Genomic DNA, 26,472 nt, shown 5'->3' on the forward strand with positions numbered 1-26,472 from the left:
ACTATCCTATATCTATTAATTGTAATACTGGGTATTTATCTAAAAAAAATACACAAACACTAATTCAAAGGCATACATGCACCCCTATGTTTATAGCAGAATTATTTATTTATAACAGCCAAACTATGGAAGCAGCCCACATGTCCATCAATAGATGAATAGATAAAGAAGAGATGATATATATATGAATATTACTCAGCCATAAAAAAGAGTGAAATAGTGCCATTTGCAACAACATGGATAGAGCTAGAGACTATTATACTAAGCCAAATAAGTCAGAGAAAGACAAATGCCATATGTGATTTCACTCATATGTAGAATTTAAGAAACAAAACTAAGGGGCAAAGGAAAAAGAAAAGAAAGAGAAATCAAGAAACAGTCTCTTAACCTCAGAGAACGAACTGATGGTTACCAGAGGGAAGGTGGTGGGAGATGGATGAAATAGGTAATGAGTATTAAAGAGTACGCTTATCATAATGGGAAAAAAAAGAGTAATTGTAAAAATGCTGTCTTCTTTTCACTGGATAACTTACAAAACAGTGCAGGTATCTCTTCCATGCTTTGGGGAGTTGTCATACTTCTTTATGAGTTTGTTTCAGTTTCTGACACTTTGCCCTTTGCAATTTTTTAAAAAAAGATTTTATTTATTCATGAGAGACACACAGAGAGAGACAGAGACATAGGCAGAGGGAGAAGCAGACTCCCTGTGAGGAGTGCAATGTGGGACTCCATCCCTGAACCCCGGATAGCGCCCTGACCTGAAGGCAGGTGTTCAACCATTGAGCCACCCAGGTACCCCTATCCTTTGCACTTTCAATGTTGTGAAATATCTTCAGAGATTCCTCTAATGTGAATTTTTTGATGGTGTCACTCCCTCTGGAGCATGATTCTTTTAATCACACACTTTGCTCATTTCTGTTAAATCCACCTTGCCTAAGTTCCTCTGGGTGCATAACTAGAGTCTCCGGAATGGCTGCAGTGTCAATATTTCCATACTCAGTTATTTCTCTTAAGCTCCATTTATATTTGATTTGAATTTCACTTCCAGCATTATTACTTTTTCTATCTTTGCTGCTATTTCGTCTTTGCAGCCCATTTCTCTCTTTTGATTATTTAAATTTTGTGAAATATCGTGTGGTTTTATCACTGGCAGAGAAAAAAGGCAACCCAACTATACAGTTTTCCATCTGTGGGTGACCTGAATTAAAAATGTGCCGTGAGGGGATCCCTGGGTGGCTCAGCGGTTTAGCTCCTGCCTTTGGCCCAGGGCATGATCCTGGAGTCCCCGGATAGAATCCCATGTTGGGCTCCCTCCCTGCAGGGAGCCTGCTTCTCTCTCTGCCTGTGTCTTTGCCTCTCTCTCTCTCTGTGTCTCTCATGGATAAATACAATCTTTTTTTAAAAATGTGCAGTGACCAATCATCAACAGATTTTGAAAGAAGGGACGTGATTGGTTAGTGATCACATTTGTTACTTACATGTTGCTGTGGACTAACAAGCTAGGCCCCAAGTTTGTACTTTAGGCAATTATTCACAGCTAATACATCATGGCAACTGAAATTTGAACCATACTCTTGGGGCACTGGTATTATTTCACTGAATGCTGTGGTAAGTGAAATTGCTTTGGGTAGCACCTATGCAAAGTGAAGACTTCCTATACACCAACATACACATGTGATTATATAATCATTTATTTTAAGAAAAAGTTTAATTGTGGTAAAAACCCATAACATAAAATTTACCCATTTTAATCCTTTTTAAACGCACAGCTCATTAGTGTTAGGTATATTCACATTGTTGTGTAACAGATCTTCAGAACTTTTTCATCTTGCCAAGCTACAACTCTATACCCATTAAGCAAGATGAAAGTTTTATATGTTTACATAATCATGAAGAAATATCAAAGGATTCCTAATAGATTGTAAACATGTGCTAATGGGGAAAGACTGTGTTTCTGAATTAAGGGGGGGAGAATTAAGCAAAACATAAAAACAAAACGCAGGAAAAATTGTATTAGGACAAAACATATACCATATTAGCACATTTATGTGCTTATAAATGCAAAAATATTTGTGTGAATATATATACATAAAAATAAAGGTAACTAATCAACAGATAAAAATTAGATTAGCAAAAATTGAGAGTAGGAGATAGCAGAGGGAGTAGAAGGGAGCTAATTTTCTTTCATAATAAAGTCAGTTGATACTGTTGAGTGCTGATAAATTTAGAAAACAAGGCCTAAGTATAATATTCAGTAATATAGAGGTAATGACCAGAAGAACTTGAAATTAAAATGGCTAAATATGTTTATCTCTGCTAAATAGAACTAGGAGTAAAGAATGGGAGATTTTTGCTTAGAGTCTTAATCTTCTGTAATGTTGGATTTTTTTATTACCATATTTATTTTGTTTTTATAATTAAAAAAATGGTAAACTTAGTACATATTCTCGGTGCTTACAATCAAGTTACATACCACTCGAGAATTAAAGTACCATGGAAGGCAGTATCATTCAATGATATAATTATCTTTTTCTAAATATGTATATAATATGATCATTTCTTGTGAAGAAGTGAAGTTTTGTAGCAGCATTAATAAGGAAAAATGAGACACTACATTTAAAGCTTCTATGATCATTATGCAGACAGTAATGTCTAACACCATAAAATACTAAGATGAATTAAGGTAACAGGACAGCAGTAAGAACATTAACGTAAAATTTGAAACCAATTTAAATATCCTATGGTCAGCTATACTATATAATGGAAAAACCAAGTCGGTATCCTCCTTAAGTGGATCAAGACACTTTAGTATTACTAGTATTAGTTAGACATAATAGAAAAATGGATGCTGATCTAAAAGATTTTCTAGAACATGCTTGATGTTGAGTAATTTTAGTATAAGTCATTCATTTCTTTCAAAACTAATCACATTTAAATTATGGCTTTAAATATAATTGTGGGCAAATTTCCAGACTTCCAGGGAAGAGGTGAATGTATACGAATAGGAGGGGGGGTAGTGATCAAATTTTGCCAGGATTTGTGAGTAAAAGTCAAGTCACCTTTTATAGATGTTAAATATAGCATGATAGTGTGGTAGCAGCTGTGTTTGTCTGCTTTCCCCTGCTGTTCTTAAAAGAATGCACCTTGGCACGTTTGTATGGAGCTAAAAAATGGTATGGGATTTTAATTTGCGCATGGTGTAGGGTGGTAGTTGTAATACAAATTTTCTCTAAGTTTTGGTATTGAAAGATGACATATTAATGTGAGAAATTAGATTTTGTTTACCAAGAGGAGCAGAAGATTCGATTACACTTTCTCAATACTAATTTTCAGAATGAATCATGTAAATGGACAGAAAGAATGAAATAAATTAGCAAACCACATGTAGGAGAACATCTGTTGTCCAATCTTATACATGGTAATTAAGGCAGATAGACTATTTGTTTGGTCCCAGCTTTCTCTGAATGCATGTGAAAATCCATCTTGCGGCTATTGCTTTTCTAGGACCATTACAAAGGCTTTGACTCCTCCTAGTTGAGAGGGAGAGAGAGAGAGAAACATGGGTTGTATATTAAACACTTAGTATGCTTTCTCCATGAGAAAATAAGGATTAAATATATTACAGAGAAGGTTCCATGAATCAGTACACATAAAAAAGTCTATAGTATATTTTCAGTTATATTTTATGTTTTGCAAATATGCACGTACAAAAACCTACTAGTCATCTACCATGTTAAAATGTTTTTTACTCCTCAATTTAGTTCTGAAGGTATAATCCATATTAACAATAGTAAAAGAGTTGAGGATTAAGATAGTTAAATAATTTTCAGAATGTTTAAGGTTTTTACAAATCTGACTGTTTATACTGGTGATTGGGTAATTCTCCATGTTACTCTGTGTGGTGAAAGCAAAACGTTGCTTCTACCTTTTATGTTTTTCTTTTACCAATTCTCTTGTCTGTAATTCCCTGTTTAGCTTTTCCTAGAAATTAAACTTAATTCCTTTCTCTCTGAAGGTGCGGAGAGCTCTTTCTAATCTTCAATAAATTTTCAATAATACATGGGTTAAGGTATACTCATGTGTAAAAGAAAGGAAACTCTGGAATATAGCTCAAAAGTTGAATGAGAAAGACCCAGAAATAAAATAATCTGGATATCTGAATAGGTAATGGCAGCTGGGGAGTGTTCATAAAAGGGCCTCTTAGGATTCTTAGGAAAGTTGTATTTGGTAAATTTTAAAAATTTCCTCTTGTTATCTCCAAATCTTCAGAAGAGTTTTATTTTTTTATTATGGACTGTTCGTCTTTACTGAGGGGAACGAAAGGACACATCAAATCCTTAAAAATAATGGGCACTGGCTGTACTTATGAAAACCTGCTCTGGAAAAAAAATCATAGTCTTCATATTATCACACAGGTTTCTTGTCATCTACCCTAGACTTGTCCTCTGGCTTTCTCTCAACCATTCTATATGTCAATTTTGCAGAAAGGTTTAGAACCAGTCAATCGCTGTGCAGTTTTTCTCTCTATATATGTAACTTGAAAGGTGTATTACTATCCCAAGTTAATGATAAAATTTTTTATACCCAAGGTCCACACTAACATTAGGACATGTAAAAGAGACTAATAATTATTGAATGTTCATAGTGTAATATTAATCATCTCATTTCATCTTCATAACCATGGGCCAGAAAGATTAAAAAACTATAACCAGTTAGACCAGTTAGGGTAACAAGTCAATCCCAATGGTTATTACTAATTTTTTTTTTTAGAGACAGTGGGGAAGTAGTAGAGGGAGAAGGGGAGAGAGAATCTTAAGCAGGCTCCATGCCCACTGTGGAGTCCAATGTGGGGCTCAATCCCATGACCCTGAGATCATGACCTGAACTGAAATCAAGGGCTGGTCGCTTAACCAACTGAACCACCTAAGTGTCCAAACCCAGTGGGTTTTATGTGGTAATTTCAGTTATCTGAAATTGCCTGTTCAAGATACTGTTCTATCTCGTTTTTATTGGCTCTTATAGGAATTCCACAATTCCATGTGGCTGTATCTGTGCATCCCAGGATCCCACTTGTAGAACTCTGCTGCCCCTGCTGGGTCCCCTCAACAAAGTAAGACATTTCACTCCCGTGTGATCAGTCAAAGCTCTTTCTCAACTTAATTTGCTTGAATCAGCAAAGAAGATTGCTTGGCCATGCCACTGTAAGTAGGGTCTCAGAATGAAGAAATCATTAAAAAAGAAGGAGAGAAAAGTAGATGTGAGAGATATTAGGGAGGAAGAGAGAAAGGAGGTCCCGGTTGACTTGAATCTCTAGCAGAACAAGCTTTCTGGGCATGCAACCTGTACAGTCATACAGGATTCTGAATTTGGAAGGGCTAGCACAGAAGGTTTAATGCTTCGTTATAGCCATCCTGAAATTTTTAATGACTTTTAAATAAAGGCATCATGGTTTTGTGTTGTTTTTTTTTTTTTCATTTTGTAAATTATGTAGCCAGTTCTGGTCTCCTGTCTAGTTTCTGAAATCTAGTTCCTCCTAGAATGTGAACTTCCTTAGTATTTTTCCCTGCTTTGTAGGAAAATAAAGTCCTTCCATGCTGAAGCTAGTTTGGGTTGAGAATTTGTAACTTGCAATGGAAACACTTGTGACAAACATGTCTTCAAATCTCTACTTTCTATCAGTCCTCAGGTTGTGATACCAACAAACTCTGATTATCTCTGAAGAATAAATTATTCACTTATGAATGATTTATGACACAGTTTTATCACTAAATCTTGTTTTCCTGCCATCTGCCATGCCTTTAGTTGACTTCACAGCATCAATTAGATCGTCCATGGAATGAAAACTAATGTTAGCTACTCTTAAAATATATATATATATATATATATAGTTCATTTATATGTAATATTTTAATATATAAATACTTAAAATACATTTTTTGAAAGTAGAAATATATGATACCTATGTAGCATGTAGCAAATGCACACCAGGGAAAATTATAACATGTGTAGAGTAGTTTCCAGTTTATAAAATGCTTTTACACACAATATATTACTATAGGAAGTTCTCTTTTTTGACTAGAACCACTGGGCGATTGGTGGGTAAACCATCTCCCTGATAATGGGTACATTTTCACATTTCATTATGTTGGAAACAAATGAAAATGGTATCTTACTGCCATATAAAAGCAGGGCTTCTCTACATCTGAAATTCAGTTTGTGATACTGGTCATTCTAAGTTTGTACAGATATAGAGAGGCAGAGAAAACTCCATCTATGGTCAACTGAAACGACAGCAGAGGTCAGCTGCTGCTTTATTGAGACAGAACTCAAAGACAGGGATGCTTTTACCGGAGGAGTAAAGCCAGGTAGGATGAGGACAAGATGCAAGCAATCACGTGTACTCATTAGATGGAAAAGCCCATGTGCTTCACATTATGAAATATTAGGATGAGGCCCTGTCCTCTGCAACCTCACTGTAGTAAGTTTGCTGGAACTGGACTAATTTCAAAAAAGGCATGTGGGCAAATTTATTAAGGACAGAAATACTTGATTTTAAAAGGAAATAGGTCAGGTCTGCATGTGAAGGTTCAGCAGTGATTTGATGGAGGGCTCACACCGGTTTGCACCGGTTTTGTGGGTACCTGAACTGTCTTCCCAGCATCCTCCATAATGCTCATCATTTCTTCCTTTTCCAGATCAGTCTGTCTTTGCTCAAGACCACTGTTTGGGAAGTGAGTAAGGTGCCTCTCTTCCTTGTCACAGTGTAAATGAAGAGAGGATGTTTTGAGGATGTTTTATTTTGTTTACAACAGTTCACTCCCTCCTGTTAGTAAGAAGTGGAAATCAGGTATCGGGACTCCTATAACCAAGAGAGGTGAAGAATGGAGTAATAGAAATGGCAAGACCTTAAAATGAATTCAGGATTTAGTAACCAGCTGAAGGACAACGGCAGATGGTAAGTTTAGAGGTGTACAAATATAATGGGAGGAGGTCAGATGAATTTCGATAGCAATTGCAGGAGAACTGCGTGATAGTTTTGAGGAATAAAGAAGAGAAGACAAACCATATGGTGAGATGGTAATTAGGCTCCAGTGTTTTGCCTTTAAGAAAAGGAAAACCTTGGAAACTTACTTATGAAGACACAACCTAAGGTAAGGGAAAAGATTTATTGGAAAAGGAAAGAAAGAGAGATGGCAATCTAGGTCTAAGTTGTAGAGTTAGGGGGAGATTTTACAGTAAAATTGAAACTAGGGACAGGAAGACAGGAAATATATAGTAATTTAAGCAATACAAAACTATGAATCAGGCTTCCTTATTATAGGAATAGTCGAAGAGTACCGAGAAATGGAACAGAGTTTGCAGAGAAATTATTTGTAAAAAGTAAACAGGAACATTTTGACACTGACAATAAATGAGTAAATTCTCTGCTTATTACAATGCAAATCTGTTCTTCGTGTCCAGGAAGAAAAGTCAGCGTCTTCTTAGAGTGTGGAGAAAAATCTCTGCTGAGTACAGGTGACTAGCTAAGTGTATAAACTCAGAGGTTATTCCATTAGGTGATCCAGGCTTGGGTCTGAGTTTGTTTCTTTTAAGACAATTGAATTCCAAAGTTTCACGCTGTCAAGCAACTAGTGAAAATGCTTTTCTGCTGCTCATTCTCTAGTCAAGGCAGGATTGCCATGCTGATTTGTGGTAGCTTCTGCTTGAAAGGTTTTCCCTCCTATTCTTTTGAGGTCTTGGAGGGGTGTGGAGGCAAAATAGCTGGATTTTACTTTACTTATTTAAAGATTTTATTATTTACTTGAGAGAGAGTGAGAATGAGTGAGAATGAGGGATTGTGAATAGGAGGAGAGCAAGGAGAGAGAGAAGCAGACTCCTCACTGAGCAGGGAGCACAACTCAGGGCTCGATCCCAAGACCCTGGGATCATGACCTGAGACAAAGGTAGACCCTTAACTGACTGAACCACCCAGGTACCCAGAGTAGCTGGATTTTATTTATTTATTTATTTTAAATATTTTATTTATTTTAAATATTTTATTTATTTATTCATGAGAAACCCAAAGAGAGAGGCAGAGACACAGGCAGGGGGAGCAGCAGGCTCCATGCAGGGAGCCCGATGTGGGACTTGATCCTGGGACCCCAGGACCACGACCTGAGCCAAACGCAGACACTCAAAGCCACCCAGGTCCCCAAAGAGCTGGATTTAAAACTGAAGGAGTTAGGAGCAGATTGGATAACCTTTGCAGGGTGCTGTGGCCCTGGGCTGCAGAGTGCACAGAGGGATTAGAGGGGTATCAGGGAAAGTAGACTGAGGCTGGCTCAGTCTGGAGGAGCAGACTGATCAGCAGAGCCTGATCTGAGACAAAGGCAATAGTGTGGAGAGAATGGATTTGAGGGGGATTAAGGAGGAGGAATGGACAGGATTTAGAGGCTGAATGTGAAATGGAGCAGGCCTCTGCCTGGATAACTGGGTAGGCTGTGTGGTTATTCACTGAGGCGAGCTCAAGGGGTGAGAGGCAGGTAGAGAGAGAGATGCTGAATTCACTTTTGTTTGTGGTGCACTTTAGGTGTCTGTGGGATAGTACCATTTTTTTCCCTTCCTAATTCTGACCACCAAACTCTTGATGAATATTTTTCTTTACATTGATTAATTAATATACTCTTGAAGTCGGAGTTATCGGTCTTCTAAACCAGAAACAACAATAGCTTCCCATTATCTGCTAATTTAACTAGTTCAGTTCTTAGAGAGGCAACCTTATTTCATTTCTCCTTCCTAGATTTCAAGGTGTCGTTCACTGTTGACCCTATAACCCTTTGACTTGAGTGTAATTTATCAAAGAGAAGGAAAAGTCAAAGAGAGCTTTCAGGATTTCTGTCTGGAATCCTGAAGAACTGTGGTGGTATTGGTAAACATTGGCAGTTGGTAATGAAATTGTGAGAGGCTCAGTTTTGTTAGGTATTTAAACAAGGAATATCCAAGTAGAATTGCGATTTCATAGAATGTCGGACTAGAGGGGACTTTTTTTTTTTTTTAAGATTTTATTTATTTATTCATGAGAAACACAGAGCAAGAGGCACAGATACAGGCAGAAGGAGAAGCAGGCTCCATGCAGGGAGCCTGATGTGGGACTCGATCCCAGGACTCCAGAATCACACCCTGGGCTGAAGGCAGGTGCTAAAATGCTGAGCCACTCAGGGATCCCTGAGAGGGGACTTTTAAAGTGAAGGAATATTAACACTATTGATCATATACTATATGCCAGGCACTTTGGCAGAACTCCTTCATATATGTCACCTCAATTAATCTTGATGACATGCTTACAGATTATTACAGATTATTTTTCCTGTTTTATGAATGGACATAAAGATTCTCAGATATATATATATATAATATATTTTATCTATTTCTCTATATATTTACATGTATTATATATAACATAAATATATAGTATATCTAAGGTATTAAAATTTCATGGGGTGATTAAGGAAAAATGTCTGCAATGACTCGTTAAGGGGGTGATAATAAATAAAAGGTTGACAAACACTGATGTAGACCCATTTCATTTATAAAGTTTTTCTTTTTTTGCAGAATTCTTTTTTGTTTCATATGAAATCACATGTTAAACACTAATACATACAACAGGTAAAAACAGCGTTGGTTTAAATGCCACTGGGGAGATGGGCCAGAAACATGCCATTTCTGATGCCTTTCCCTCACCTTCTGTGGCAGCCGTTGAGGTACTGATATGAAGCTTAGAGCTCTGAGCATCTTAGTTGGAATAGCTGAGAAACACAATTTAACCTCTTTATTATACAGATGAGTCAACTGAGGCGAGCTTGTAATGTGTAAGCATGAACTCTTACGGTGATTTTATTATTCACACAAAGTGGAACTGAATCAGGCTTTCCTCTGGGGACAGACTATGGAGGAGAGACACACAGAAGATGGGAAAAGAGAGAGAAAAGCCAGAGCAGAGGGCAGGTAAAGAATGTTTAAAGAGATGATGAGAAAAATAAGTGAGATGTTCAAGAAAGATACTCATCACAAGAAAAAAAAATGGGGGGGGGGACTGTGCATAGTGACTAAATGTGGTGAACATTTCACACTATCTACAAATATCTAATCACTATGTTGTATACCTGAAACTATACAATGTGATAGGTCCGTGATATCTCAAAAGATAAATTAATTTGCAAATGGATACTGTCCTCAGCAGCCGCAAATGGAGAGGCCATGGTTTCAGGACAGTGTGTGGGTAGAGCTTGGTTTCACAGGAAACTGGATATTTCAGACACCATCAGCAAATAGGTAAGGATGTTAACTTTGCTAATTATTGCAACTAATTACCTTTCCATGATCAAATAGAAACATCAATACATTAATCACCGCAGATTGAGAAAACAATTTTTAGTCTACTGTATTAAGATGGGTTCAGCTTACGGAATTAGAACACAAAACAATGTGCAAAATGGATGCCTTGAGGACAGACCTCAAGCAAAGGCAGGTCACATGTACATTTGATTTTATATAATGTTGGAAACACAGCATTTCACCTGAGGCCAAAAAAGGAAAAACATATATGATGATGAGATAGAGACATAGATGAAAGAAAAAGAAAATTTGAAAACCTCTATTGAGCACCATGGAATTCTTCCAACAGATTTTACATGCATTTTTACCTTTGAGTGACATCATTGCTCTTTGCTATTGTCAGACAAATCGTTATCCAGGTGACTCAACAAATTATATTTGGGCCTTAGTAATTGTGCTTAGTGTGAGGGAATTAAATTGTAATCTTACAAGAGTCTTAATAATTACTTAATTCTTTTTTGCTATTTCAAATATTGGGAGTGCAATCTGGTAGTGACATCTAACACTTTCAATTGAACCTTAGTTAAGTGTCTCACACTAACAGGAATATTCCTGTTATCCTTTACACAGCTCTATCATCTACAAACATGGGCAGATTAATTTTCTAATCAAAACATTCTGGGAAACTATTAAGCATGACATTAAACTGTGTTATACTAATTATATTCCCTATGAAGAATTTCTATCTGAACTTACAGCAAAAGACCCTGGAGAAAACTTATCAGAGAACAAATTGCTTAAACGTGTTTTAAGAAGAATCACATATTCCTATAATAATTTTGCTTTTCATACCTACCTTAAATCAACTCTGTTCACAGTGATTCACTATGGTGGCAAGATCTTGTTGACCTTGCTAAACAGATTTTTTTTTTTTTAAATGTTAAATCCTGCATAAGTGTGTAACATGGCAAACAGAAGTATTTAGCTCTATTGTGAACATTTGTCCAACATTAATATTTGCTTCTTACTAGAATACTACTCTCATCAAGAAAAAAGAAATAACAGAATTAATTGTGATATACCAAGGGGTGGGTGGGGGTATGGAAATCATTTTAGCAGGGGCCAGAATTAAAATTTCTATAAAGGACCAGATAGTAAACAGCTTAAGTTTTGCAGGCCAGATGGTCTCTGTTGCAACTACTCTGGTCTACAGTTGTACAGAAAAAGGAGTTCTGGACAATATGTAAAAGAATAGGCATAGCTGTATTCTAATACCATTTTATTTATGAAAAGTAGATGGATGATCAAAACCATAATGAGATAACACTTCACACCCGCTAGCATGGCTAGATTCAAAAAGTCAGGTAAAAAAAAAATGTTAGTAAAGCTAGGGCAAAATTGGAAACCTCATGCTCTACTGGTAGGAGTGTAAAATGGTGCAGCCACTTTGGTATAGTTTGGTAGTTCTTTAGACATAGATTAACCATATGACCCTTAATTTCCACTCCTTTGCATATATCCAAGAGATATAAATACTTGTGTCCATGTGACACCGTGTCCATGAATATTTATAGTGGCATTATTTGTAACAGTCAAAAGAAACAACCCAAATGTCCATCAACTGATGAATGGCTAAACAAAAGGTGGTATATCCATACAATGGACTATTACTCAGCCCCTCAGGGATATTGGGCAGTCTTGCGAGATTTTTGGTGACATCTAGTGACTGAGGTCAGAAATGCTGCTAAACATCCTACAAGGCACAGGACAGCCTCTTCTACCCCCATCATAAGAGTTATCAAATGTCAATAGGGCTGAGATTGAGAAACCCAGGTTTACATACGTACATTATATGATTATATCAGTGAGCATTCTGTGTGTATGATTTGCTTTCTCCCCATCTTACATTATGTTGTAAAACAGCAGCAATTTAAACCAACAGAGACAAGCAGGTGGAAAATGTGGACGGAGCCAGGCCGCAAAGCCAGCAGGGTAAGCAACACTAGTATATTGTGTTTTGCTACTGAAGGTTTGAAATGAAGGTGCCAAGTCAGTGCTAATGGCCAGGTAATTATTCTGAAACCCTGTGATTAAGTACGAAGTGCTACAGAACTTTTGTAAAATGAGGTACGCCTCCACAGCAGTAAGGTGGTAAAGCAATGGAGAAAGTGGTCAAGCCACATAAATTAGGCCTTGAATTAGGCTTGCAATTATGTTTCTTTTCCTAATCCACTGACTCCTTGGAAAGTATGCACAGCAAAGCACTGAACTTGTAATTTTTTTTTGGTAGTGTTTCTGTAGAACTACAAAACTTCTTTTGTAGAACTCGGATTTGTTGAGAAAAATTTGTAGAAAGAGGGAAATGCAGTATTTTTTGTTGTTTGTTTCTGGTTCTCTGCCCCTGTATTAATTTGAGGGAGAGAAGGAAAATGCATGTGATAGGAGAGAATAAAAAAAGTGGAAGACATGTAGTGGGAAGGGAATATTTTATTAAAGTAAAAAAAATTAAAATCATCCTAAAAGAAAATTAATTATTTCACTTTTCCCTACCAGCATTTAATAGCTCATTGTGGTCTCAATGCCACTAAATTAAGATTTTTTTTGAGGAATGGAAAGAGTTAAGGGAGAGATCTCCAAAGTTCCTATATTTCTATTAATTTGTATATTTTGTTAAAAACTGAATATAAAACATATCTAACAAACAGAAAATTATAGAAAATAGTAAAATAGACACAAATATACCCACCACTGAGAGGAAATACTTGTCCTAGAAATAAAGTCCTAGATTGACTTTAGATCTTTCCCTTTTATTTTTTATTTTTTTAAAGATCTTATTTATTTATTTATTCATGACAGAGAGAGAGAGAGGCAGAAACACAGGCAGAGGGAGAAGCAGGCTCCATGCAGGGAGCCCGATGTGGGACTCGATCCCGGGTCTCTAGGATCAGGCCCTGGGCTGAAGGCAGCACTAAACCGCTGGGCCACTGGGGTTGCCCAGATCTTTCCCTTTTAATAAATAAAACATTACAGATACCTTAGCTACAAAGTTGCAGCTTCAATTACTTACCTCTTCTTCCTTCACTCTCTGGGAGTAGGTGAAGTTTTGGGGTATATTTCCTTCGTGTTTTTACACACACACACACACACACACACACACACACACACACACAAAGTGTACTTGCCACTTGATTTTCCCTTTTATTCTTGAGATAGATCTACATGTAGACCCATTATTTATTTTTATTTTTAAAATATTTTATTTATTTATTCATTAGAGACCCAGAGAGAGAGGCAGAGACACAGGCAGTGGGAGAAGCAGGCTCCCCATGGGGAACCTGATGCGGGACTCCATCCCAGGACCCTGGGATCACGACCTGAGCCAAAGGCAGCTGCACAACCACTGAACCACCCAAGCACCACAGACCCAGTTATTTGTTTTCAATACAATCTAGGATTCTATCCTATAATAAACCTCTGTGGGTTTTTATTCTTTTTGTGACTGCAGGATGGTGAAACAGTTTACTCTGTTTTGCTATTATGAAGTGTTCAAGAAGTATCTTTGTATGGATACCTTTGGGCTTCTCCAAGGAGACCTGTAGACATGGAAGTGCTGGGTCACAGGTACATGTACCTTCACCTTTACTAGATCTTACCAAGTTTGCTGTCCAAAGTGGTTGTACCACTCTAGTCATCTTTGTAGGAATCCCTACATCTTGGCCAAAACTTGGTGACGTGAGACTTTGTAATATTTGCCAATATGATAAGGGTAAAATGGTGCCTCATAAAATTGTCATAAAAAAATAGATTGGGAATGATACATCCTTTCCCTCAACTTTTCACACCATTCTCTCTTGTCATTAGGAGTGAACCCTCACAAAAATTGTATTAGTCATTGTCTGGATGTTGAGACTGAACAGAAATGGTAAAGGAAAGAAAGATATTTTTGGATTCCAAGCTTCTTCGGGCCTACCTTTTGTCTCATTAAATTTTGTCCAACCCCTGGCCCATGGGGTGTGTTTCCAAAACTATTGACTCAGTGGGGTATAACATCTTCTTGCGGGGGTATCAGAATGAGAATCAATGCATGTTACTGTAAAGTTTAAATAATAAGCAAATTAAAAATGCATTTTTAAAAATGTAAAGCTTAGACAAAAGTATTATTTTTCACAGATGCATTGCAGTTGCTAAGAATTTTTTTTTTAAAGATTTTATCTATTTGAGAGAGAGCATGAGCAGGGGGAGAAGCAGAGGGAGAGGGACACTGAGAGCCCCACACAGGCTTGGATCCCAGGACCCTGAGATCATGATCTGAGTTGAAGTTAGATGCTTAGCTGGCTGAGCCACCCAGGTGCCCCAAGAGTTTCTATAAGAAAAATTTCAGAGTAATCTATGTGAAGCTTGAAAATTAATTATAATAAATTGTTAATAACTTCTGTTAATTTATACTTAGGACATTCTATATGCCAAGGACGGGAGAAAGAAAAGAGCAACCCCCTTCACATCAGGTAGCTGGTTTGACACTTAGAGTAAAGGCTCAAGGTTTTTAAAAGCTAGCCTGACAATCACAGCTAAGCCACATTGTTCTCCTCATGGTCATAATCCCTCAGAGCACCAATATCGGATAAGGTCACTCTGTGTTGAAGTGAGACAGAACAAGACCACTTCTAAGTTTATGCACAAACAACAGCAAGGTCAAGTGCAAATCACAAAAGACCTCCCCCCACCCCCATATTATGAATGACTGTGGCTTTGTTGTCAGTTCCAACTCTAGCCTCATCCTTTTTTAAAAAAAAATTTTAAAGATTTTATTTATTTATTCATGAGAGACACAAAGACAAAGGCAGAGGGAGAAGCTGGCTCCCTGTGGGGAGCCTGATGCAGGACTCAATTCCAGGACCCAGAGATAACACCCTGAGCCAAAGGCAGATGCTCAACCACTGAGCCACCCAGGTGTTCCTCTGGCCTCATTCTTTACCTGCCATTCTCCTAGATAAAACTTATTAGGATACCCAATCATTTACTGTCCCCAATTACTGACAGCACTGAAATCCAGAGTAACCCCCTCACTTGGTTTCAGAGGAACCTTCCACGATCACGTAACCAAAGTCCAAATCCTGTGAGTCTTTTCTGATACTTCCCTACTGGGAAGCCCCACAGTTACCTATAGTGCATGATCTCATTCCCAGAGAGTAATGAACTCCACTTGTTCAACTACAAGCAGTCCTCGTGGGAAGCCCTTCCTCCTGGTGGTCTCTGGTGGGAAGGGCTTTCACAGACATTTCTGAGAACTTTACATATGCTATCTCGTGTAAGCCTGGCAACACCCCTGTTTGTTAGGTATTATTATTATTATTATCCCCTTTTGCAGGTGGAAAGGCAAAGAAAGAAAGTGTAAAACAAAGAAGAAAGAAAGAAAGAAAGAAGTTGTCATCTTCAACATCCCATAGCTAGTAAATGACAGGAAAAAAATTTATACCTGGGCCTCATGGTCATTAAGACCTAAGGAACTACTTCAGTTCTCTGGACGTTGCTGTTCGCCTGGACTTTCCCCTAAATATTATGTGCTCTTTCAAGACAAAGACTGGCACAGAAAGTCTGGAACAGTATAAACAAATAAATATTAAGCAAACAAACAACCCAATGACTATAGCCTAAAGACATACTTGGAACTAAGGACCCTTTTCTGAACCTCACCAGAGTTGCTAGAGTTGTTTCTTTCTTTCTTTTTTCTTTAAAGATTTTATTTATTTATTCATTCACGAGGGACAGAGAGAGAGACACACACACACACAGAGGCAGAGACACAGGCAGAAGGAGAAGCAGGCTCCACGCAGGGAGCCCGTTGTGGGACTTGATCCTGGGTCTCCAGGATCACGCCCTGGGTCAAAGGCAGGTGCTAAACTGCTGAGCCACCCAGGGATCCCCCTAAAGTTGTTTCTTGTACCCAAATCAGGACTGCATGTTTACCAGAGTCTTGGCCCACACCACTTGCATGTAGTCAGAAGACGGACAACTTAAGGAAATAGTTCAAAGGAAAAAGATGACTTTAAAAGAGGGAACAAGCACACTGATGTGTGGGAAAACTGCTTTAGCCTTGAGGCCTGATCTTGGCTATATACAACGAACTCTTGCATGGTTTCAGCTCCAGGCCCTTCATTGTACATCCTCAAGTTTTTTCAGCTCTATGGTCTTGAGCGCTCTAGGCCTTGCTTCTCACCCAGAATGTCTTGTATCTGATGTCCTGCCACTCTTTCCTGCCTAGTGAAAATCCATGGACTCTTCCTTTTGGCTTTCCAGATCTGCTCCTTCAGATTGGATATACCCCTTCTTTGATTTCAATGAACCTTTAAAATGACTGCTATGGGGACTCAGCGGTTGAGCGTCTGCCTTTGGCCCAGGGCGTGATCCTGTAGATCCGGGATCGAGTCCCACGTCGGGCTCCCTGCATGGAGCCTGCTTCTCCCTCTGCCTGTGTCTCTGCCTCTCTCTCTCTTCGTGTCTCTCACGAATAAATAAATAAATCTTAAAAAAATAACTGCTATATATTTATATTATTTTGTTATTTGTGTAAAGGTTTGTGAACCACAGACTGTGAGCTCCTTAGGGACGTGGCCAAGCCCCTTCTGATTTTTAGCGGACCCAGAGCAGGCCCTCAGCTCTTAGGTACTCAGCAGGTGCTCGGTAGGTCCAGAAAGCATCCTTTGGGAGCATCCTGGTTGCTGTTGTTCTCACCTGCCTACCACCTTTTCAGGTTCCAAGATGTGGGAGAGGTAGGTTCTCGTCTCATGGAGTCCAAGAACGAATCTCGGGGAGAAAGGAGAGTAAAGCAATAGTAGTGTATTAAGCAAAGACACAGAGCAAGCTCCCAGAAGTGAGAGGGGTCTGGACAGGGATGCCAATGAGGTTTTTTTTTTTTTTTTTTTTTTTTTTTTTGACTGGCCTTTTATAGAGAACCTGACTAGGGAGATTTCGGCCTTGAGATGTCTTGTGCCATCTCGAGCGAATGGCACGGTTTTGTTGTTGTTTTGGGTCTGGGGAGTCTCTGCGATTACTCTGTAGCCATCAAAGGAAGATACTCCCTAAGATTTGAGGCCCGGTGGCCGGATCTGCTTCCTTATCTCTGGTTGTGTTGCATCTCGGTGTCCTTGGGATTTATGGGAGTCTGACTCGGGGGCCTTCCCCTTATCGCCCCGGCCCGGCCCTATCTGTCCCTTTCCTCTTCCCAGCGGCCCATCCCACCAGGGCCCTCCCGAGTGTTGAGCTCTGTAAGCGCATCTGCATCCTGCCTTCCAGGAGGGCCTTACGGGGATGCTCTTCTCCGGGTTGGGGTGGTCGTCTGGGGAGTGCCCCTGATTTGGGACCACCTCTGATGGGAGTAGGACTCTTACGGGTTGGCAGATGACTTCTCCTTCCCGTGCTTCTCAGATGGTGGAGCAGAGGGTCGCGCCCGCCCTCCCGGGTTAGCAGGAACCGGTTCCCCCGATTCCCAATTCCCGGGAGGTTCTCACGCCTTCCGGGCCCGCTCGCACCCGGGCCGGGTCACAGCCGAGCGGCCAGGACCGCCAGAGCGCTTGAACGGCCAGACGGAGGGGCCGCACAGCCAATCACGTTTCGCTCTGCCCGGAAAAGGCGGGTCGTGGGCGTGGCGATATTGGCAACGCCGCGTCTGATTGGCCGGCGCGGAGCCGTCCGCGGTGGCGGGAGTTTTTGGACGTGCTGGCAGCGGCCCCGGGCAGCAGCGGTTGGGCCGTGAGTTGGGCCGGCGCGGCGGGACCGGGCGGGACCGGGCGGGACCGGGCGGGACCCGGCGGGCAGGTCCCCTCTGGCGGGCTCGCTGTGCCGCCGCCTTTTGTCCCCCACCCCGCCGCACCCCGGAGCTGCGGGGAAAGATGGATCGGCCCCGGCCGCGGCCGCACCACCCGAAGCCCGGCTCGGCCGCCGCGGGGCCGCCCTACCCCGCCTCCGCCTCCGCCTCCGCCTCGCTCCGCAGCTGCAGGGAGAGCAAGATGCCGCGCAGGAAGGGCCCCCAGCGCCCTCCGCCCGGCGCCGTCGAGGAGCCTGGAGAGAAACGCCCCAAGTTCGTGAGTGTCTCCCCGAGCTGTGCTGGGGCAGCTCCTGCCCTCCCCGAGGGCCGCGGCTCGGGTCCGGGATCCTAAAAGTTCCTTCAACTTTGACCACGGGGTGGACCCACGGTGCCTGGGGGATGGGGTGGGGATGGGGGTGGGATGGGGGTGGGATGGGGGTGGGGTGGGGATGGGGTGGGGATGGGGGTGGGGTGGGGATGGGGTGGGGATGGGGTGGGGATGGGGTGGGGAAATTTTGTTCTAGGTTTCCAGAGCTGCCAATCTCCCAGTAGATTTACGAGGCCAGGGCCTAATTCCGTTTGGCTGACACTTGCACTGATCATTGAGTCGCCCCAAGTTCCCTCTGGCCGGCAGGAAAAGCAGGTCGAGTATGTATGTATTGACGTCACCGAGGTGAACATTGCTTTTTTTTTTTTTAAGACTTTATTCATAGAGACAGAGAGAGAGAGAGAGAGGGACACAGGCAGAGGGAGAAGCAGGCTCCCTGCAGGGAGCCTGATGTGGGACCCGATCCTGGGACTCCAGGATCATGCCCTGGGCTGAAGGCAGCGCTAAACCGCTGAGCCACCCGGGCTGCCCAACATTGCATTTATTTATTTATTTTTCCAACATTGCTTTTTTTTTTTTTTTTTTTTAAGTCGAACTTCTCCCCACCTCTCTAGCGTCTTGAGGCTACCAGACATTGCAAAGTGAACTTTTAGGTATTAGGATTTCTTTTTCCGCTTAATTTTAAGGACAAGATTTTTTTTATTTTTTTATTTTTTTAAAGGCAGATGTGATTTTCCCAAGTAGGAACAACTCGTTTTTAAAAAAAAGATTTTTTTTTTAATTGGAGTTCAATTTGCCAACATTTAGCATAACACCCAGTGCTCATCCAGCCAAGTGCCCCCCTCAGTGCCCATCACCCAGTCAACCCCCCCCCCCCCCCCCCCCCCCCCCCCGCCCCGCACTCCCCTTCCACTACCCCTTGTTCGTTTCCCAGTGTTAGGTGTCTCTCATAGGAACAACTCGTTTTAAAACTTGGCGGGCTGTGTAGTCACTGCTAAGGAATGTTTTGCTTAGATGTGCAAAGAAGCCAAAGTATTTGAAACTCGCCATTCTGTTTGCTTCTCTTAGTCACTTTGTCTCCCGAGGCAGCTGTCATGATCAGAGAGGCTTGCAGATCTTTTTGTTGGTGTCAGCTAGTGAAAATAGGTGGCGATGATGGTTTTCTATATGTGTGTGTAAGTAAATTACTGAAGGGTTGATAGCTTTGGGGTGAATCAAACAATTGAAAATTTAATATTGGACCCGTCCATTTTCCTTAGGAGTATGGAAGACTTTTTAAGTTGTAGGTAAAATTATACATGTGCCTTCTGTAAACAAGACTCATTAGGAATTTAAATCAGGACACACACATTAAAGGAGTAGAGATTTGTGGAGGGGGTGTGAGTTGCTAAGCCTAACAGTTAGTTAATAATGATGGTTGAATGAAACTGGGAGCTGAGCTATAAATGTGTATCAGAATACTGAAAATGAGGGATAACATGGATTAATTTTGCTAAATTAAATATCCACATGGCCATGGGCCAGGTGAAGTTTTGCAGGAGGGTCAACTATGTTGTTACTGTTATTTTAACAGAGTTGAGGAATGAATAGGATGCAATTAAACTGGCAAATGCAGGATTCTAGCCAGTATGAGAAGAATCCTGGGGCAATGAGTTTTCTTCCTTTTAGAGGCTGCTCTCTGGGTTAATAATGTCATTCCGTTTTGTTTCTCACTCCTGTGCTCCAGAATGCATGAGGTACGATTTTCTGTGACTCTTCCAGCAAGAATGTCCTGAAAACAGAACCTACACTAATATTTAGATTTAGTTTCATTGAAGGATATATCTGGCAATTTGGATCCTAGTCTGTTCATTTCTTTAAGTACGTTAAAAGGGTTGTTGTAAAGATAAAAAGACCTCTAAAAGCAATCCTTTGAGGCTTAAAAGTTAATAAACATGTCTAACACAGTGTTTGCTTTTGTTTTTTAAGGTTTATTTATTTATTTAAGAGAGAGAGAACCTGAGCGAGTGCGTTTATAGGGGAGGGGCAGGGGAAATGGGAGAGAGAGTTCCATGGCAGACTGCTGATTGCAGCGCTTGTGGGACTCGATCTCACCACCCTGAGATCATGACCTAAGCAGAAACCAAGACTCGATCCCTTAACTGACTGTGCCACCCAAGCGCCCCCATGGTATTTGCTTTTAGATAGGAGTCTAATTTGAATCATGGCTTTATAATTCATTTAGACGTAATTTGGACTATTCCTAATCCCCGAATCTAGCTTAGATTCTTGCTTACATGGTAGTTTCTTTAGCTATATTTTCCATTTCACTAATTCTGTTAGCAGCGATATTTAATCTGCTATTTAACTTGTTTGGGATATTTAAGTTTAGCAATTACAGTTGACTCTTGAACAACATGGGTTTGAATTGTGGAGGTCTACTTATGCATGGATTTCCTACAGTACGGTACTGGAAATTTCTTTTTTCTTATGGTTTTCTTAATAACATTTTCTTTTCCCTAACTTTGTTGTAAGAATCCAGTATATAATATAGCATACAAAATATACGTTAATTGGTTTATGTTATTGGTAAGGCGTCCAGTCAACAGTAGGCTATTGATAGTAAGTTTTTGGGGAGTCAAAAGTTATACACGAATTTTCATTGCATGGGGATCGATCGGTGCCCCTAACCCCTAGGTTGTTCAAGGGTCAACTGTATTTTTTAGTTCTGTAGGTTCCATTTATTTCTTTTTCAAATCTGCCTGGTCATTCCTGACAGTTCTTTGTTTCCTATTACTTTCATTTTTTAGGCATTTCCTATGTTTGAGTCCTTTTGTTCTTTATCTGATAGTTCAGGTGCGTGCAGTTTTTGGACCATGTGCATTGTCTCACACTCACGGTGGCTTATTCCCTTCTGTGCTTGTTGAGCTTTGTAAGCGCATTGCTGTATCTTAACCTGTCTTCCAGGAGGCCTTACCAGGGATGCTGTTCTCTGGAGTGTTTTTCTGGGAGTGCCACTGATTTGGGACCACCTCTTATGGAAGTAGGACTCTTAAGAGAGCCTGGAGTTCCATCTTGAGCCCTTACTCTGTACCCAGCCTGCTTTCTGAGCTGCTCTTCTCAGTTGGCCTGGTTCCACACTGCTCTCAGTCTCAGCCTCATAACTCTTGTTTTGAGGATGGACCCCCATCTCTGGAGACTGTCCCTTGCTTGTCAGATCTCAGCAGTGCCTCTGATAGTGGAGAGCTAGATTCTTCTGTCACCAAGTCAAAGAATGGATCTCGTGGACAAGGAAGAGTGAGCAAAGCAATACAAGCTTATTAAGCAGAGATACAGAGAAAACTCTCAGAAGTGAGAGGGGTCCCGACAAGGTTGCCACTGAGGCCTTTCAGTGTCAGTCTTTTATTGAGCACCTAGCCAGGGAGCCCACCACCTTGAGATCCTTGTTCAGTCTTGGTTTGAGCAGGGACTATTGATAACACCTTAATGACTTCTTTGTGGTCTGGTGAGTTTTTGTGGTTACTTGGGAGCCATTAAAAGAAGATACTCCCTAACATTTTGGAGCTGGGGAGCCAGGTTTATTATTTTTTTCTGTTTTTTGCTGCCCTATCTCTGTTTCCTTGGAATAGGTAGGAGCCTGTCTCTGGGCCTTTTGGTGTCCTTGGGATCTATGGGAGCCCACAGATTTCTGGGAGCCTTTCCCTTATCTTTCCCTGTCTAGCCCCATCTGCCCCTAACTCCTTCCTACATCACCTATACATGTGATTCCTCTGTAGCTTGGCTTGGTTTGCTGGACTGCTACGTCTTGAGTCAGTTCTTGGCTTCCTCTTGATTTCCTATGGAGCCATATTAGCCTGTTAGTGATGTCACCCCTGTGGGCTAATTTAGGTGTTTGGTGTTTTGCATGCCCCACAAAGCTGTAAGCTGGTAGTAGAAGTGAGTAACTGGCCACTTGCTCCAGTCTTAGATTAGGAAGGCACAAAGGAGCTCTTTGTAAAGTAAAATCTTGTTTTACTTTGAGGCTTGATAAAGCAAACACATCCTTGTTTTCTACCATAGGTATAGTCATGAGTCTCAAGTTACTTTTGAATTGTATATAAAAGTTTGTAGTACAGAATTTCTCCCCATAGATCTGTATAAATAGTAGAAATTGCTCTATTGTAAATGTGTAATAGTTTGGCTGCACAGGAAATCAATGATGTGTGGGCTGTTTGTGAACTAACTGACTTGACTTCAGTAGAAAATATGGTAAGCAGCGAGTATGAGGTGCTGGCGATAGTTACTAGGGGATAGGATGCAACCATTGGAGGCTGGGGGTCAAGGCAGGTACCTGGAAGAAGGCTGTGTGAAGGTAGAAAGAGTTCAGGAGGATCATTAAACTTTGCCCTGTCCTAGGTCACACTCTCAGTACCTGAATCCAAGCCTGAGTCCAATTCCCCTCTAGAACAAAATAAAACGGTTGCCCTACTTTCATGAAATGCCTTTCAGTGATATTGGGCATTTTGTTCCTACCTTTTACTACTCCTAGAAACAAACAGTACAAGCAGTACAAACAGTGGTGGCCCCCATATCTAGATTGAGAACAGGATGTATGGCTTCTGGAGAAGTCTACATCTCAGGGCTGTGGGCCAGTTTTTTGGTAGGAGGCCTGTGCATTTGGTGATCCTAGTTGGCAGAGTAGCTCTTATGTTTAATTAGGAATATCCTTTAAAAGTTCTCACAGACTTTAGTGTAAATCTTGCATCTAATTTTATGGTTTCCATCAAACAGATTGTTAATTATTATTTAATTATGTCATTATAGTACCTTCAATTTTGGTTGTGAGAGGTTTTTCACCCTGTCCAGTAATATCTGTATGTCTCCCATCGTGGGCATCATCACTAATAACAGTTACCCTTAATGAACCAAGCTCTTTTCTAGGTGTCCTACACACACACACTCTCACATTCTCCTTTAACCCTTACAACAATCCTATGAGGTGTGTATTTTAGCTTTGTTTGCTGGTTGGGAGAAGCAGAGTGCAGAGGTTGAATTTTGAATTGCCTTAGTTCACACAGCTGCGTGTTGGTGAGGATGGGATTTGAAGCCGGGTAAGCTGTCTTCCATATTTTTAGTTGTTGTCCTGTATTACTTTCCCATGCTATTGGGAGTTTTAATCTTTACTACTTTTCTCATTCAGGAACCATTAAAAATAGTAACACCTTTAATGAATACAGAATTAGTAATTTCCTGATCCTAGGCAGATTGTGAGGTAGGAAGAGGTATGAAGTTGGAGTACTATTGTCTATTGTACTGGGAACTTGAGTGGAGTTGAAATCAGAGTAGGCTTGATGAGATTTCTTTCCATAGCAGGATGGTATTGAAATACCTTACCACTGGGAGTAATTTTTTCAAATAGCAAATCAAATAATCATTATGAACTTAGGGGAGGATTTAAGAGTTTTAATAAGTTAAAATTTGGTGCTGGAATATTTAAGTTACTAGCTTATTAATGAGAACTGTTTGGAAATGCTTGCCATAGGTTGTATTCTCCAAAAATACCCACTGCCATCCTTTCTTAACAGTTTTTTTTTTATTAGAAGAGGCATTATGAATAGCATTTATGAGCAGTAACTTGGTTGCTTTGGGTTTATTTGGAGGCAGGTGTGGCAGGCTGAATAATGAGCACCCTCCAAGGATAGTCATGTCTTAATCCCTGAAACCTGTGTTACCTTGTATCGAAAAAAAGGACTTCAAGTTAAGGTTTTTGGAATGGGGACATTGTTCTGTATTACCAGGCTGGGCCCTAAATGCAAACACAGATGTCCTTGTAAGGGGGAGGCAGGAGAGAGATTTGACCACAGAAAAGGAGAAGGTGATGTGATTCTTAAGGCAGAGATTGGCAATGTAGCCACAAGCCTAAGAATGTTGGCAGCCATCAGAACCTGGAAGAGGGAAGAACTGGTGTCCTCTAGAGCTTCCAGAGGGAGGGAGATACTGCTAACACCTTGATCTGAGCCTGGTGAAACGGATTTCTGATTTCAGGCCTCCAGCGGTGAGAGAATGCATTTTTGTTTTAAGCCATCAAGTTTGTGGTGATTTGTTTTGGCAGCTGAAGGAAACAAACACAGAGGGTAGAGGGTGTAGTTATGACGGTGATCACATTGAAAGGAGGTGTGGTCTAACAGTTTACATCAGATTCGTCTAAATCTCTTCCTTGTGGTATCATTTTGTTTTGGACTCTGTAATGTGGGTGGGTGGGGTGGTGCTGGTGTGGATAGAAGATTCACAGTTTGGTCCTCTGGAACAGTGACTAGAACTTGAGTTTATCTTGTTCTGGCATCGTTTTTGTAGTTGCTAGAAAGCTGAGAAAAGGTGGAGGTGCTCTTTTTTTTTTTGAGTTTATTTCTTCCTTGAGTCCTAAGCTAAAGTGATGCTTTCAGTTGTCCTGAATTGTCAAGACTTGGAGACAGTGTTCTTTTTTTTTTTTTTTTTTTTAATTTCCTTTCAACATGGTTAGTTATCAAATGCCTTTTATTTATTTATTTATTTATGATAGTCACACACACACACACAGAGAGGCAGAGACATAGGCAGAGGGAGAAGCAGGCTCCATACACCGGGAGCCCGACGTGGGATTCGATCCCGGGTCTCCAGGATCGCGCCCTGGGCCAAAGGCAGGCGCCAAACTGCTGCGCCACCCAGGGATCCCGGAGACAGTGTTCTTATTTGAAGGATTTAGTCACTTGAGTGTCGTTCATGCCCAAATCCACCCAATCCATCCAACATTGAAACCTTCATAAGGTAGGATCATTTATTTTATTCAGGCCAGTCTTCTAAGTCAATTGCCTGAATTGCCCCAGACTTTTTTTTTTTTTTTCCTGTTTATCCTTACTAACAAGAGAAAAGAAGTTTTTTTGTCTGTTTGTGTGTTTGTTAATATATGACTTATCAAAAGAAACAAAATATGCCAATTGGCTTTTGGGAGTATGTTTAGCTGCTGAAAATAGATGATATATGGCAATTATTACTTCTGGATCACTCTGGATCTTTTGTGTGTGTGTGTGTGTGTGTGTGTGTGTGTGTAGGTAGAAAGGGGTGGGAGTAGGGATAATTGTCTCAGATTTAAAGCAAGGCTTAATTGCTTTTTTTCAAAGACTCATGTCTTTAATTATGAAGCAAGCAAACTGACATACATTTATTACACTGTGAAACCTTGCATCTCATCTAGTCTGTCTTGTAGCAATTGCTTCTGAACAGATGTTACCTGAAACACCTTTGTGCAGTTGGTAGAATGCTAAAATTTGTCATGCTTTTATTATTGTTGTCGTGAATTAACTCTACTTTATGGCATAACTTTATTGCTGTGTCCTAGAATCTTTATATATTTATTGCCTTATAAATTGGATTTAAAATTGGCTTTTTATATAGAATGTAAATTAACATGTGTATAACTTGTTTATGCTTGCAGAATAATACAGGAAAAAAACTGCTACGTATTGTACTAATGTAATTGTCTTTAACTCAGCACATAGTATCCTCCAAACCAGGAATGAAATGAATGCTACAGAAATATGCTTACCATCACACTCTGCTTGTTTCTCCCAGAAACTAATTTGACTTTTAGATCTATAAAATATAGATTAAGCATAACCTTTTACTTCATGGGATATTAAGGATCAAAGCATGAGCTTTCTTTGAACAGGATCTACAAAGGTAACTTTTCTCTCCAAAGCAGCAGGGTGGCATTGAAATACCTTACCATTGGGAGTAATTTTCTCAAATAGCAAATCAAATAATCATTATTAACTTAGGGGAGGATTTAGGAGTTTCAATAAGTTAAATTTTGGTGCTAGAATATTTAAGTTACTAGCTAATTAATGAGAACCGTTTGGAAATGCTTGCCATTGATTGTGTTCTCCAAAAAGACCCACTGCCATGCTTTCTTAACAGTTTTTTTTTTTTTAAAATAGAAGAGACATGTGAATAGCATTTATGAGCAGTGACTTGGACCACTGTTAGGGTTTGAATCCTAGCTCTGTTATGCATTCTCTTGGGCAAGTTGCTT

At 40.3% G+C, this 26,472-nt stretch overlaps 1 protein-coding gene across 2 annotated transcripts in view; it reads left to right on the forward strand.

Annotated features, from left to right (window-relative positions):
• The first annotated feature begins 18,066 nt into the window (after positions 1 to 18,066).
• DIAPH3 (diaphanous related formin 3) overlaps positions 18,067 to 26,472 on the forward strand; it is a 496,533-nt gene continuing 488,127 nt past the window's right edge. For both annotated transcript variants that reach the window (XM_041731170.1, XM_041731169.1), the window contains exon 1: positions 18,067 to 18,395. In XM_041731170.1, the coding sequence (XP_041587104.1) occupies positions 18,204 to 18,395 (192 nt within the window). In that variant the 5' untranslated portion in view covers positions 18,067 to 18,203. The remainder of the gene's footprint in view (positions 18,396 to 26,472) is intronic.

The sequence above is a fragment of the Vulpes lagopus genome, chromosome 16 (genome assembly GCF_018345385.1).
Source record: "Vulpes lagopus strain Blue_001 chromosome 16, ASM1834538v1, whole genome shotgun sequence".
Classification (NCBI taxonomy): Eukaryota; Metazoa; Chordata; class Mammalia; order Carnivora; family Canidae; genus Vulpes; species Vulpes lagopus.